Genomic DNA, 15,629 nt, shown 5'->3' on the forward strand with positions numbered 1-15,629 from the left:
ACCCTCAGCTCCATTGGTCTGGGGCTGCTGGACTCATAGGCCCGCCTGCCCTGGCTCTGCCCTGGACCCACCTTGTCCTCCAAGGCCTGGCAGGCAGCTCCAGCCTGGCCACCACTCCCACGCCGGCATTGCCCCTGCAGGCCGGCGGGAATGGCTGCGTTTCCAGGAGGCCGAGTACAAGTTCTTCGAGCACCACTCCACGTGGACTCAGGCCCAGCGCATCTGTACGTGGTTCCGTGCTGAGCTGGCTTCCGTGCACAGCCAGGATGAGCTGGACTTCCTGGGACACAACCTGCAGAAGGTGGGCATGCGAAAGAGCAGGGGGAGAAGCGGGCACACAAGCGGGCAGAGCTAGCAGCCGAAGAGGCCCTGCAACTCTAACTTGCCCACCCGGCTTCCTTAGTTCTCCCGGGGCCAGGAGCAGCACTGGTGGATCGGCCTGCACAGCTCAGAGAGCGATGGGCGCTTCAGGTAGGGGCAGGTGGATGGCGGGCAGGGCAGGGGGCAGCAGGTGTGGGAGAGGGCACTTGCATGGATGGCTAGCCTCGGCCCCAGGCTGGAGGTAGGGACGCTGCACCACACAGACACGGATAGGCCTGGGTCTGCATTTAGATCTGCCCCTCGATGGCTGTGTGACCTCGAGCAAGTGACTTAACCTTTCTGGGCCTCACTGTTCCCATCTGAATATGAAAATAATGAGGTATTAGAAATAAGGTATGTGAAGTCCTTAGCACAGCATCCAGCACATTGTTGGGCACTAAATCATGGCAGCTGGAGTCACTCGTGAATAAAGCCCCCTCAGGACTTGGGCAAGAACATAATGATGGGCCAGAAGGGGCCTCATCCTAGGCAGGGCCCACCTAGATATGAAGGGCCCGGAGCACACAGGTATCAGCACCCCGTTGCCTTGGAGCCCTGCTCTGGGATTCTTAGACGACTTCTCTAGTGAGAGAAATCAGTGCCCCAGGAGGCACCGGGTCCTTTGGTCCCCAGCTGCACTGAGCGCTGTAGTCCCACTTCTCAGCCTATAGATGAGCCCCTAAAACGTGGGTCCTTCCCCAGCCCCTCTTCCATGGCCCTCATTGTTGCATACGGGGGAGGGGAGGCCTGGGCCAGCGCTGGAGTCACCCCTGCGTGGTGCCATTGCAGGTGGACAGATGGTTCCATTATAAACTTCATCTCCTGGGCACCTGGCAAACCTCGGCCCATCGGCAAGGATAAGAAGTGTGTGTACATGACTGCCAGCCGAGGTGAGGGCGAGGTGGGGCAGAGAGGGTGCGGAAGCTGAGGAGAGGGTCGATGTTGGGGGCAGTAAGGTGAGCCTGTGCAGGGGTCGTCAGTCTCTTATCTTCTTTGTTCCCACAACTCAAGAAGGGCTAACCAGAGCGGGGAGGGCCTGTCCTCATGGTTCCGCCGCCAGAGAACTTGAGTGCAGAGTTGGGCACAGGGACCTGAGCCCCAGCTCAGCCTCCTCAGGGCATGAGAGGAGGGTGCTGCCAGCCCTGAGTTGTGGGGGTGACTGTTCTCTCCTCCCCTTTCTGCAGAGGACTGGGGGGACCAGAGGTGCCTGACAGCCTTGCCCTATGTCTGCAAACGCAGCAACAAAACCAGAGAGACACAGCCCCTCGACCTGCCACCCACAATCCGGGGGGGCTGCCCCTCTGGCTGGAGCCAGTTCCTCAACAAGGTAGGAGTTTGGGGGGGGTGGACAACACAGGGAGTCAGGGGAGAGGACATGAACATGAGAAGCCCTAGCCTCAGGAGTCCTGGCCCTGGGCAATATCAACATCATGGCCTCTTGCCAGTGCCCACCAACCTCTCCTGGGCCCCCCGGCCAGGGCTAGACTCCTTGGAAAATGACTCATGCAGTAGCACCTCCTGATCGTCCAGATCATTTGGTGAGTTTTGTAGATCAGCAGTCGTTAAACTTTTTTTTTTATTAAAGACTTTTTATTGATTTTTACTGAGAGAGTGAGAGAGAGAGAAACATCGATGTGGGAGCAAAACATTGATCGACTACCTCCTACACACTTTCAGTGGCGATCAAGCCCACAGCCCAGGTGTGTGCCCTCACTGGGAATTGAACCATTCACCCCTCAGTGCACACAGGTTGATGCCCAACCAACTGAGCCACACAGGCCAGGGCTCGTTAAACGTGCTGATCTATTAGGAAAACAAAATACTGAACATAAAGTTTGTGTGCACATTATATATATGTGTGTGTATGTCTACAAAAGATATATATTTATCTCCGTGCGAATGTGACTAACATAGATATGAAAATATGCATGAGAACAAAACCATACGAAGCATGAGCTAAAGATTTAAGTACAGTATTTTTAAGTTTCTAACTTTTTCTGTATGAGTAGTATGAAAAAATTGTGCTCACTCAAAAATCATCAATCATAATCACTATTATGTGGCTGAATGTTCCTCATTTAAAAACATCTTGGTCCGACACTTTGTGATTCATGACTCACAGGTCTTGTTTGAAGTTCAGATGATTTCCAAACATGATTTTAATGGTTGCTGCTGATTAAAAGTTGCTTCACAAAAGACAAGTAGATGGAAGTGAAAGCTGTTCATCCATCACTGGCTGGGCTTTCTGAGCAATTCTCTCCATTTTCCAGTCCTTCTACCCCTAGTACACGTCTGCCTCATAAACTAACCAGAAAACCTGATCAAGTAGTTTTTGTTTGTTTTTAATTTTTTAAAATATATTTTTACTGATTTCAGAGAGGAAAGGGGAGAGAGAGATAGAGAGAGATAGAAACATCAATGATGAGAGAGAATCATTGACTGGCTGCCTCCTGCATGCCCCCTACTGGGGATCGAACCTACGTCCCCGGGCATGTGCCCTGACCAGGAATCGAACCTGTGACCTCCTGGTTCATCGATTGATGCTCACACTGGCTGGGCTTGTTTTAAATTGTTGACAATTAGATGTCCCCCACCCCCGCTTTTGCTCTCCTCCACCCAGCCCGCTACCCATCCCAGGCCTTCAGTGCACTGTTGTCTGTGTCCATGGGCAATGCATATAAGCATAGAAGTTCTTTGGTTAATCTCTCCCTGCTCCCCCATCCCCCTTCCCTCTGAGATCTGTCAGTCTGTTCCATGCTTCCATGCCTCTGGACCTATTTTGTTCATCACTTTTTTTTTGTTTATTCGATTCCACATGGAAGTGAGATCATGTGATAGTTGTCATTCTCTAACTGGCTTATTTCGCTTAGTATAATAATCTCAAAACACTCCCTTTAGAGTGTGGATTTCTTTCTAAAAGAGGTTCTGTTTGCACACTGGGCTGATCGGTCAGACCTGATTAGACGTCATTGTTTTCACTAGTGGCAAAGGGAGCTGATCACAGGAAGAGAAGGCCACCGTTTCCTTCTTGTTTGCGCTGGCATCATTAGCACAAGCCTCAGCCCACGCTTCTTTGCAGGATATCGTAAGACCACTTGGCCTGAGTGTGAGGATTAGATCAGGTCACCTTAGATAATATAATCCGTAATTCTTTGTCATCCGTTGGAGTACAGCCAGGCTTTTAGTATCATGGAGCTCCTCTTCCTCTCAGAATACTCAAGCAAATATTATTCCTCTTCTATTAAAAAAAAAAAAGTAAGGCATGTGTATTATTAAGACTTTGGAAAATACAGAAAGAAAATAAAACTCACACTCTCCAGAGATAACCACCGTCAGTATTTGTTACTCCCCTTCCTGCCTTTTCCCACGTAATTGAGTTCATATTAAATAACACAGTTTCGTGGCCAGCTTCCCCCCCACCCCCCAGTGTTGTATTTGAGCATTTTCCCATGTCATTAAATTTTTCCAAAAATTATTCTCATGGCTTCTTCCCCCTCATATGAAACAGAATATATCTTACATACATTCTTTCTCAATCGCACTGCCTCTGAGCAGAAAATTACTGTAAATCATTAATTTTCGAAGACAGCCTTCACTTGATGAAGATTTCCCACACGGGTGGGAACAGAGAAACATGACATGGCAAGAGTTAGAAGCTGCCGCCTCACAAAGGTCGTTCAAAAACACAGATAAAAGTATCCCGTAGATAATCATGTATGTTCGAAGGGCAAGGTAACAGATTTCAGACGACGCTTCCGAAGGCGTTGAGCAAAAAGCGAGACGGTGCTGTCCATCCTCCGGTGCCTGGCCAGGTGCTGTTCTCACGGGCAGTGGGGCGTTGGTGGCCTGAAGAAGTCCTCCCACTCAAACCTCCTCAGGGTGTGGGCAAGTGCAAGCGATCTGCTGTGCCAGGTTCAGAGCGGGCTCAAGCCGTGTTCAAGGAGACCCCAGTGTCCTGGTTCTGAGAGCCCCCCAAGCCTCCCCAGGGCCCGCGGCTGAGGGGTACAGGGTGGAGTTTCTGGGCTGGTGGGACAGGGAGGTGGGGCTGGACATCACGCCTCCCCTTCCCCCGCCAGTGTTTCCGAATCCAGGGCCAGGACCCCCAGGACCGGGTGAAGTGGTCAGAGGCACAGTTCTCCTGCGAACAGCAAGAGGCCCAGCTGCTCACCATTGCAACCCCCTTAGAGCAAGGTAGGGCCAGCCCCTGGGGAGCCCCCAGTGTCCTCTGACACAGTCCCCAGAAATGGCGAGTGCAGAGCGAGCAGGGGGTGCCCTGTCGCTCACAACGCTCTCTTCTGGGGGCCTGTAGCCTTCATCACAGCCAGCCTGTTCAACGTGACCTTTGACCTTTGGATTGGCCTCCATGCCTCGCAGAAGGACTTCCAGTGGGTGGAGCCAGGGCCTCTACTGTACGCCAACTGGGCACCCGGGGAGCCCTCCGGCCCTAACCCTGCTCCCAGCGGCAACATACCGGTGAGGAAGCCCTCCCCACTCCCCTTGGCCCCCCACCCCCTGCCCAGCCGCCCTAGCTTGCCTTCACTCCCTGGGCCCCCCTCTTCTAGCTCTTTGCTGATAGTGCCTTTTGGGGGCAGTGGCACAAGGTGGAGGCAGCTGCTGGGGCTCCCCTGAGCAGCTCCTTCCCCCCAGACCAGCTGTGCGGTGGTGCTGCACAGCCCCTCATCCCATTTCACTGGCCGCTGGGATGATCGGAGCTGCACGGAGGAGACACACGGCTTCATCTGCCAGAGGGACACGGGTACGTGTGACCAGGGACCTTGGAAACCCCAGCACCGGGCCAGCCGCTCTGGGCCGTGCCGGAGGAATGAAGCAGGGCTCCCGACCTCACCCCCAGAGTCTCGTATCAGCTGGAGAAGCAGATGGGCAGGAAGGCCCAGTGCCCATCAGAGGGAAAGGCAGGTCTCGGGAGGAAGGTTGGGGGAATGAAAGGCTGACCAGGAAAAACTAGACCCCAGGCATCGGTGGTGTGGAGCACCCTGAGGTCTGTCTGAGGCGCCTGCAGCTCCATGCATGGGTTCCTCTGCCCTGGGTTCTGGGGTAGGGACAGGTGAAGGCTCTAGCTTGCTTCCTGGCTTATTAGCAAGAATATGTCATGAATCATAACTGTGACCAACACTCACTGTGCCCAGTGGAGACCTGGTCTCTGCCTGAGACCGGGGGCTCCCCCAGCCTCAGGCCTGGGAATGGGGTGAGGGAGGCAGAGCCCGGCCTGAGCCCCGTCTCCTTATCCTGTAGACCCCTTGCTGAGCCCGTCCCCAGCAGCATCACCCCCTGCCCCGGGCACTGAGCTCTCCTACCTCAACGGCACCTTCCGGCTGCTGCAGAAGCCACTGAGCTGGCATGACGCCCTCCTGCTGTGTGAGAGCTACAACACCAGCCTGGCACACGTGCTGGAGCCCTACACCCAGGCCTTCCTCACACAGGCCGCCCGAGGGCTGCGTACACCGCTCTGGATCGGGCTGGCCAGTGAAGAGGTTAGCTACCCAAACCCCCCCGATTTCCCTCCTCTCCCTTCCGAACCCCCTGCCTTCCCTGCCCGCCCCCCCCCCGCTCCTTGGCTGGTCCCCTTCCTCCCACCCTGATGGCCGCCTCCTGCCCAGGGTTCCCGGAGGTACTCCTGGGTCTCGGAGGAGCCACTGAGCTACGTGGGCTGGCAGGACAGGGAGCCCCAACATATAGGGGGCTGCGCCTACGTGGATGTGGATGGGGCCTGGCGCACGGCCAGCTGTGAAGCCAAGTTGCAGGGGGCTGTGTGTGGAGTTCACCGGGGTGAGTGCCCACCCGCTAGGGTGGAGGCGTGGGTAGGACGTGGGCCGTCTGGGGAGGACTCGGGGCGACTTCCTCAATCCTGCACTCCCACAGGGCCCCCTCCCCGAAGAATAAACTACCATGGCAGCTGCCCCCAGGACCTGGCTGAGTCTTCGTGGATTCCCTTTCGGGAGCACTGTTACTCCTTCCACTTGGAGCTGAAGCTGGGCCACAAGGAGGCGCTGCAGCACTGCCAGCGAGGTGGGCAGGGCAGCCTAGAGCCCATGGGTCTTTCCAGTGGTGACCCCTCTCGTGGACACTCAGACCCCATGAACGCAGTCTCCAGGCTACACTCTTCCCCTAGGCACTCACACAGAAGTGCCCGTCGCATTCCCATAGACCAGTGGTTCTCAACCTTCTGCCCCTTTAAATATATTTTATTGGTTTTTTACAGAGAGGAAGGAAGGGAGATAGAGAGCTAGAAACATCGATGAGAAACATCGATCAGGTGCCTCCTGTACACCCCGCTACTGGGGATGTGCCCGCAACCAAGGGACATGCCCCTGACCGGAATCGAACCTGGGACCTTTCAGTCCGTAGGCCGACGCTCCATCCACTGAGCCAAACCGGTCACGGCAAGCCTTCTGGCCCTTTAAATTCAGTTCCTCATGTTGTGACCCAACCATAAAATGATTTTCGTTGCTACTTCATAACTGTCATGTTGCTACTGTTATGAATCGTAATGTAAATATCTGATATGCAGGATGGTCTTAGGCGACCTGTGAAAGGGTCGTTCAACCGCCAAAGGGGTCGCGACCCACAGGTTGAGAACCGCTGCCATAGACAGACCCTAGATGCCATTACATGTATGCACCCCTCCCGGCTGTGCACACATGAATGTAGGGACCCCACACCATCCTCTACTCAGCCTGCCAGAGAGGGGGCTGGGGCCTCGCGGGGGGGGGGGGGGGCGCTCTGCTGCCCGGGTCGCTGCGCCTGCCCTGACGTGGACCTCGCTTGTGTCCAGTGGGTGGGACGGTCCTGTCCATTCGGGATGAGATGGAGAACGTGTTTGTCTGGGAGCACCTGCAGAGTTCTGAGGACCAGAGTCGGGGCGCCTGGCTAGGCATGAACTTCAACCCCAAAGGTGGGTACCCCGTGTGGGGGGTGGGGAGGGGAAGCCTCTGGCTGTAGGGGAGGTGCCCTACACGAGGGCGTGGGGGGGCGGGTGAGGACTTGTGGGAGGGAGAATGGGTACTCGAACAGGCTTGCTCTCTTCCACCTGCTCCTGCTCTGCCTTGTCTGTCCTCCCCGCACCCCCTCAGTGCCTTCTCCCCCACAGGAGGCACCCTGGTCTGGCAGGACAACACGGTTGTGAACTACTCCAACTGGGGGCCCCCTGGCCTGGGCCCCAGCATGCTGAGCCACAACAGCTGCTACTGGATCCAGAGCAGCAGCGGGCAGTGGCGGCCTGGCGCCTGCACCAACATCACCATGGGCGTTGTCTGCAAGCTCCCAAGAGGTGAGCGCCCTGCCAGGCACGCAGCTCAGCCTCCTCCCACCCCCTCGAAAAGCTGGCAGGGGTGGGGCCAGGGGCCACTTCTCTTTCTGCAGGAAACACAGAGCAGGGGAAGGCATGGACAGACAGGCCTGGGGCCGCGGGAACCCTCCCCGGGGTAAATTGGTCTGTAGGAAGGACTGGCTCTTCCCCAAGTTGCTAAGCTAGACAGCAAACCCTTCATTTTGTAGTGGTTAAGGGCATGGACAGGGTTCAAGCCCCGGGCAGACCACTTACTGACTCTGAGACCTTGGGCCAGTTACTTAAACTCTGTGGCCTCAGTTTCCTCTTATGTAAAACCAGAGGCCCGGTGCACGAAATTTGTGCACTGTGGGGGCGGGGAGGGTCCCTCAGCTTTGCCTGTGCCCTGTTGCAGTCCGGCAGTCCAGGAGCCCTCAGGGGATGTCCGACTGTCTGCCCCCTGGTGGTCAGGGCACATCATGGCGACTGGTCAACTGGTCGACTGTCTGCCCTCTGTGGTCAGTGCATGTCATAGTGAGTGGTTGAGTGGCCTTAGCATATCATTCGCATATTATGCTTTGATTGGTTGAACAGCCAACCGGATGACCCGACACTTAGCATATTAGCTTTCATTATATAGGATGGGAGTGGTAACAGAACCTACAAGATTAAATGAGCTAATAAAGTGCCAGCACTCAGCGGGCTCTATCTGTGTTTGTTTCTTCTTCTTCGGACTATTACTACTTCTACTAACTGTCCCCCCCCTTCCCTGCAGCCCACGAGAGCAGCTTCGCCCCATCAGGTGAGTGGAAGGCAGAGCTGAGACTCTTCTCCCCGCCGCCCCCGATCTGGGCGGCCGGCGGTGGGGCAGGGCTGCCCACAGTGGCGGTGCGTCTTGACCGAGGCGTTGTCCGTGTTGCCACAGCAGCGCTCCCAGAGAACCCGGCGACACTGGTGGTGGTGCTGATGGCAGTGCTGCTGCTCCTGGCCCTGGTGACGGCGGCCCTGATCCTCTACCGGAGGCGACAGAGTGTGGAGCGAGGGGCCTTCGAGGGTGCACGCTACAGCCGCAGCAGCGCCTCCGGCCCCGGCGAGGCCACGGAGAAGAACATTCTGGTGTCTGACATGGAAATGAACGAGCAGCAGGAGTAGAGCCAAGGGAGTGGGCAGGCCCCGGGCAGGAGGAGCTGGGTCCGCTGGGCCCCCCACCAGCTACCAGTGCAGATGGCCTATGGAGGGATGTCCTTGGGAGCTGCTGTTGGGGGCTGGGGTAGGGCAGAGCCTGGGCTGGTGGGGTCCCTCCCTCCCATGAGGGCTGGGCTGAGCCCTGGCTGAGTGCACATGGTGTCTCCCTTTTTGGGGTCCTAAGATCTAAGGTCTTGTCACCTGGGCTTGTGCCTCCATGGTAACCAGAGGCAGAATGGAAGCCTCTTTATCCCCAGCCCTCCGCCTCCCCCTCCCCCTCCCCCTCCCCCACCGCTGGGCCTGCTGACCAAGCCCCAGAACCCTCGCATTGCAGAGCCTGGGGAGCCTCCAGTGAGCCCTCAGCCAGCCTCTGTCGCTTCTCTCCTTCCCACCTGGCAGCCTCAGCTCTGAGCCCCTTGCCCCGGTCCCTCTCCCTGCTTCTCACCTGTCCCTTCCTTCTGAGCCAGGGTCCTGGGGTTTGGGGAGTCTTCTTGCTCTGAGTGGGGGTCAGTTTGAGGGGTCCGAGCATCCATCACTCCTGTGCCTGCTGGGGTGGCCTTGGGGTGTGGCAGGGGTGGCCTGGGTCTGGCCTGAGGACCAGGGCTCCGCTGTGGTGTCAGCTGGACTGGAGACAGGACCAGGGAGAGACGCTCCACCTCCTGGGGCGACTGGGCTAGGCTGGGGTGTCTCCTGCGGGTTGGGAGAGGGCTCTAAAAAGTCCCTGAAGAGTCCCCTGTGGGGACCAAAGTAAGTTCCTCTAATGTTTCCAGCTCCTGGCTCTGGTTTGGAGAGAGAGGAGGGGTTGGCGGAGCCTGGGACGGCTCCAGGGGCGCCCTCTTGTGGGGCCCAGAGGAACAGCACCCTTGCTCCTGGAGTGGCCCCTGCCGGGAGCCCACTCAGTGCCTTTCCGAGAGGCCGAGCCCCAGCCCCCAGCGGAGTGTGCGGCCGGTCCCGGTGCCACAGTGCGGGACAATGTGAACATGGACTCAAAAACACGGTCCTTTTTTTGTAGTTTTTCAATGTGCCTTTATTGTCAAAAAAGAAAAAGGAAAAAAGAAAAGCACACAAATAAAACACCTGTAAGAGGCTTGAGAGAGGGGTTCCGGCCTCGTCCTGTCGTGGGCCTTGTTCCTCATATCGCTTACGAGATAAACGGCATTCCTGAGCTGGCATCGTTCGTTATTTCTGCATCTACCTCTGGGCCCCACCGGGACACCCTCACTCTGGTCTCTTCTTCCCGGACCTTGCCTTTCGGGGCCTGCTCCCCCTTCTCTCTTGTTCCTGGGGAGGTGTGAGGTGTGCATGTGTGTGTATGTGTGTGTGTGTGTGTGTGTGTGTGAGAGAGAGAGAGAGAGAGAGAGAGAGAGAGAGAGAGAGAGAGAGAGAGAGAGCGCGCGCCCGGGCAACTTAACTTTCAACAGGTGTAAATGGGAGAACAGGACTCACCTCCTAGGGTTGTGTTAAGTCAGTGGTTGTCAACCTTGGCTGCACATTAGAATCACCTGGGAATCTTTTTAAAATCCTGATTTCTGGGCCTCATCCTCCGGAAAGTCTGTTTCTTTGTGATGGGGTGAGGCCACAACATTAGTAACAAAGAAACGGAATTTCCGGAGGGTGAGGCCCAGAAATCAGGATTTTAAAAAGATTCCCAGGTGATTCTAATGTGCAGCCAAGGCTGAGAACCGCTGTGGTAAGGGTATTGGGAGATTAAGTGAGGCCATCTGTGCCTGGAGCCCGAGCTCGTGCATAAGTGCCCTCACGTGTCAGCTGTTCCTGATGTTTCTGGGCTGTGGCTCCCGGGGGAGCATTTGAGGTGCCCGGGCCAGCCCTAGGCGGGGGCTCCACACCATCCGCCTCCCAGGGCGGCCTCTGAGCTTCGGGGAAGCGCACACTTGTCCTTGGGAGCCTGGGCTCTGAAGCCACCCAGACGCGGGGCCGCCCTCTACCCCCACCTTCACTCACTCGGAGGATACCTGAGCCGGAGATGCAGCAGGGAACAAAGGGACAGCCCTGCCCACAAAGGACAGTCCGCTGTGCCAGGTCAGCCAGGTGCTGTGCGGAGGGCTCACGGGCACGGGAGGGCGTGCTAGTGTGGACACCGGTTGGGGCGGGTTCTGCCAGAGGGAGGTGAGGGAGTGAGCCGTGCAGTCCTGCAGGCCCGGTCCAGGCACTAGGATCTGCAAGTGCCCGTGGCCCTGTGGCGGGAGTCCTTGGTGCTTCAGGGGACCAGCAGGGCGGCCAGGCTGGCTGGAGCTTGAGGAAGAGGAGTGGGGCGGGGGCGGGCCAGGAGGTTGGTGAGACCCAGTTGCCCAGCGGTAGAGCGTGTGGGTGTTGGTTTAAGTAGAGTGGACAGTCGGTGGGAATGTCTGATCTGATTGACCTTCGAAGAAGGTGATTTGGCTCGTGACTACAGCAGTGTGTGTGTGTTTGTTGTGATTTTTTAAAACAAGTTTCTCCTGCTCTGAATAGGTAATAGGGTCACATGGTCCAAAGCCTAAATGACATAAAGAGGTACATGTTGCGAAGGCTCATCCTGTCCTCTTCCGGGCTGGGCTCCACTTCCTGAGCCGGAGCCCCGGCAGGGCCTGGGAGCTGCTTTCCTGAGCCGGAGGCTGAGGTCAAGCCCGAGGCCCTCCTCCAGGCTCCCGCACAGCCCAGCAGTGGCAACAGGACTTGGGAACAGGAGGGAGCCCCAGTCCCCGGGCGGGGGGGGGGGGGGGGAGACACACATAATGATGGGTCCCCTTCACCCTGAAGTGATTCACTCTCCAAACTCAGGAACAGCTTCCTTTGTGGGTTCAGTGCCCTGTGGGTTGTGGGCCACAGCCCAGCTGCGGGGAGTCACCCCTAGGCAGCAGCCCTTGCCCTGGGAGAGAAAGGCTGAGGAGTGACCGCGGCTCCTGGGGTGGCAGGGGCAGCTGAGGAAGTGAGAGCCCAGGTGCCCCATGCTGCCAGCAGGCAGTGGTTGGTTGAGTGACCAGAGGTTTATTTTTATTTTTATATTTTATCGATCTTAGAGGGAGGGAGGGAGGGAGGGAGGGACACCTTTGGGTGTACAAGACGGCACTCCAGCCAACTGAGCCACACCAGCCAGGGCGAGTGTCTGGAGGTTTAAATCCCCCCAGAAATACCTGTCCTCACTCCTCTCTCCTTTGCTGGGGGCTGAAGTCCTTGCCAGAGCCCTGCCCCGACCCACAAGCATTTCAGACGTTTCATGGGCCTCGGGCCCCCGCAGACCTTGTTCTAAGCCTCCTGGCTGGCATCTCCCCGCTGCCAGAGGGCAGTGCGGGCAGGGGAAAGGCTCTGGGCCCGGCCGCTCGCCCGGTCCTAGTAGAGCACGTGGCAGAGCGTCCTTTCTGTCTGCTCATTCCAATTCACTGAGCTCTAAACAACCCATCCACGTGCCCTCTCTGCTGGGAGCGGGATGCCCTGAGTCCCATCCCCGTGGGCCCCGGGCAAAGGGCACTGTGTGCCGGGCACTGAGCCCAACCTTGCCTGGCAGGACTGAACCGGCCCAGCTCTGGCCACCTGGACGCTCAGTGACGGCTCATGGAATCCATGAATGAATGGGAGCACGGTGTCAGGCCTTTAACAGCCTCTTCTTGTCAGGGCAGAGATGCCTCCTTCCAGGTGTCCTGGCAGAGCTGGCCTGGCCCAGTGGGCAGCGCTGTGAGGCCGCAGTGGTGAGGAGCCGGCCAGCCATACCACATGGCTCTCCTGGAACGGAGCTGCCCGAGCCCTGCCAAGCTGCCTTGAGCACTAGGGCTGAGCCTGTTGCAGGGACAAAGTAAAGATTTTATCTTCAGGGAGGACCCCAGGAAAGAAGGCAGGAAGAGGGAGGAAAAAAGAAGGGAGTTGTGATAAATAAGGAGAGGCGGCCAGGGGACCGGCATAATGTCCAAGTGCCCAGATGTTCAGGCCTGGCCAGATGTTCTTTATCTTAGGGGCCTGGGCTGCCAGGAACCCCAGGAAAAGGCTGACTTCAGTCTTGAGCTGTAGATTTCAGTCCCTCCTTGCCCGGAAAAGCAGGCGGGGTGCCGGCCCTGGAGAAAGGAAAGGACTTGAAGCGGATTTGGTGCTGGTGCAAATAAATGGACTGTTTTCCGATATCGGGCCATGGCAGGACTTCAGTTTTAGCCCTTAAAGGGAATTCTGGGTGATGAAGGTTATCTCGTCCTCTTGGCATGCCTCCTCCTGAGTTCTGAGTTGTTACGGAGTGGCAGCGGTCGTCGCTGTATGTCCCTGCTGGCTAATGCAGAGAGGCCCTTCTGTCCCTCTCTGGGGCTTGGGAAACTTTGGATTGTGTCTTTCCTCGCCCTGGGGCCGCCTCAGACACGCCATTCCTCCACGATAATGATAATCATCCAAATGCGTATTGGGTGGTTACCACTGCTGCCCTGTTCTGACTGCTTACCATGAATGAACTCACTTCATCTTCTCAACACCCCCCGAGGTAGGTGCTGTGACCCTTTTTACAGGTGAGGAAACAGAGGCACAGAGAGACGAACTTGCCCTGCCACCGCCCCTCCACCCTCCCTGCACTGTGGAGAGTGTTGGGGGTGGGCAGCGGGTCCTGGGGAGCCCCCCTTGCGATCTTGCAGCCAGTCTCAACCTGTCATCTCTGCTGACGGTTTCAGAAGCCTCTTTGGAGTTGAAGGGCCAAGAATGATCTCTTTCCTTTTGTCCTGTGGCTTCCCCTCCAAGGCCGTCTCCGGCTTCCCCAGAAAACTGGAAGCAGCGCCTTCCTACCAACCCCCTTGTCAGCTGAAATGGCAGAAAGCGAAGATGAGCCTTCCCAGACCTAAAATTTAGCCTGCACACCGTCTTTATTTCGCTCACCACCATGATCCAAATGCTCAATTATGTCCAATTTTATACTAAGGGTGACATCCTTATGAGCTCTCTTCGGCTTTTCTGATCCCTTGGGCACTTGATAACAGATGCACAAAATAAATCAAGATGAAGCACAGCTTCTCAGACACAGTCCCTGCTCCGGCAGCTTGCTGCTGAGATGCTGGGTGCAGTTCCGAGGGAAGGCGCTAGGTGGGGCCATGCTCACTGCTTCTGGAAGGGCTCATTGCAGAACACACACGGAACACTATTTCCGCTTTTTTCCTAAAAGTGAAAAAACTTCAGATTTTCTTCGGTTATCGAACACAGGTACTAATGTAGCTTTTTCATGAGAGTGGAGTGGCGGAAAATGATCTTTCAAAAAGCGGGGGGCGGGGGGTACTTATATCAGGGTAGCTCGGGCTGGGGTGGGATCATGGGGGATAGCGTTCAGAATGCAGAGAGATAAGGTGGGAGCTCGATTGATGCATAGACATTTACACTCTTGGGTATTTTAAAGTTCCCATTTATTTCCTTAACGGGAGTGTGCTCTCTCCTCCTACTGCCATTAGCTCTTCTGGGCCCCACTTGCCTCATCTCACCAAGTGTGGGTTGGTGGCTTTTGGTAGCTCCCTCCTGTCTGTGTGGAACCTTAGCTCCCTGACCTGAACATGGGGTCCCCTGACTCCCCTGCCCAATGACCCCACTCTAGCCAGATACTCTTGTGTGTACTCCCGGCTTCTTCTTCCTGCTCCCACCTCTTGGCTTGCCTGGGCTCCATTCTTCAAGGCCCTTTCCGCTGTGCACCCGACTGCTGGAGCTGGTTAAGGATGCTACCCTCTCAGGTGGTCCAGAAGCATGGTCTTAGCCAACAGACTGACTTACACCCTGGAGCTTAGATGTTGTGGTGATTAATTTTATGTGTCAAGTCGACTGGGCTAAGGGACCCCCAGATAGTGGGTAAAACATTGTTTCTGAGTATGTCTGTGAGGGTGTTGCAGGAAGAGATTAGCATTGGAATCGGTAGACTGTATAAAGAATATTGCCTTCTTGGCGTGGGTGGACATCATTCAATCCGTTGAGGGCCTGAATGAATGAAAAGATGAAGGGCAAATTCTGTGCTTGAGCTGGGCCATCCATCTTCTCCTGCCCTCAGGCATCCATGCTCCTGGTTCTTAGACCTTTGGGTTTGAACTGAAACGACAGCACCAGCTTTCCTGGGTCTCAGCTTACAGATGGCAGGTCGTGGGACTTCTCAGCCTCCATAATTGCATGAGCCAATCCTCCTAATACATCTCTTTCTATATATCTGTTTAAATCCTATTGGTTCTGCTTCTCTGAAGAATCCTAATATAGGGTTTCCTCCCGTGTCACATGAGGTTAATGATACCTGGCTCACAGGGTTATTGTGACGATGGGAGATCAATGCAAAATGTTTATCACCTGCCAAAGTCCTCTCCAGCTGTCTTCAGTCAGTCTCCATCCCTAGTCCCAACCCCCATGACCACTGATCTGCCTCTACAGTTTTGCCTTTTCTAGAAATTGCATGTAAATAGAATCATGTGCTGTGCAGTCTTACATGTCTGGCTTATTTCACCTAGCATAATGGTTTTGCATTTATCAGTAGTTTGTGCCCACCATCTCTTATTTTTTGACCCCCTCTCCCCCCACAGACAAACAGAAACACATAATGTTCTCTGTTCTCATGAGCTTTCTCTGACCTCTTTTCACCCCGTCTGATCTGGTCTTTGGGCCCTAAGAGGAGAGAAGAGTGGAGTCCACACACCAATCAGGTCCTAACCAGCCCCCGGGGGTCCAGGATGTGTCAAACCCCCCCCCCCCATGGTGGTGGTGGGGAGCAAGGAGAAGTGAAGGTGGGGAGGGGGCTGTGGGCTGTGCTTCCCGCTCCTCCCAGTCGGAGGCCCTGAGCCTTTGCCCAATGAGACTGAAATAAGCTGAAGACAGAGTT

At 56.1% G+C, this 15,629-nt stretch overlaps 1 protein-coding gene across 1 annotated transcript in view; it reads left to right on the forward strand.

Annotated features, from left to right (window-relative positions):
* Positions 1-9,988, forward strand: part of MRC2 (mannose receptor C-type 2) — a 65,692-nt gene extending 55,704 nt beyond the window's left edge. The window contains exons 17-30 of the mRNA XM_081109963.1: positions 141-301; positions 404-471; positions 1,150-1,250; positions 1,545-1,687; positions 4,437-4,551; positions 4,670-4,833; positions 5,008-5,116; positions 5,614-5,852; positions 5,979-6,147; positions 6,241-6,387; positions 7,154-7,273; positions 7,469-7,648; positions 8,421-8,447; positions 8,571-9,988. Of these exons, the coding sequence (XP_080966089.1) occupies positions 141-301; positions 404-471; positions 1,150-1,250; positions 1,545-1,687; positions 4,437-4,551; positions 4,670-4,833; positions 5,008-5,116; positions 5,614-5,852; positions 5,979-6,147; positions 6,241-6,387; positions 7,154-7,273; positions 7,469-7,648; positions 8,421-8,447; positions 8,571-8,797 (1,970 nt within the window). The 3' untranslated portion in view covers positions 8,798-9,988. The remainder of the gene's footprint in view (positions 1-140; positions 302-403; positions 472-1,149; positions 1,251-1,544; positions 1,688-4,436; positions 4,552-4,669; positions 4,834-5,007; positions 5,117-5,613; positions 5,853-5,978; positions 6,148-6,240; positions 6,388-7,153; positions 7,274-7,468; positions 7,649-8,420; positions 8,448-8,570) is intronic.
* Positions 9,989-15,629: the final 5,641 nt, after the last annotated feature.

This window comes from Myotis nattereri (assembly GCF_964212035.1).
Source record: "Myotis nattereri genome assembly, chromosome: 16".
NCBI classification, from domain to species: Eukaryota; Metazoa; Chordata; class Mammalia; order Chiroptera; family Vespertilionidae; genus Myotis; species Myotis nattereri.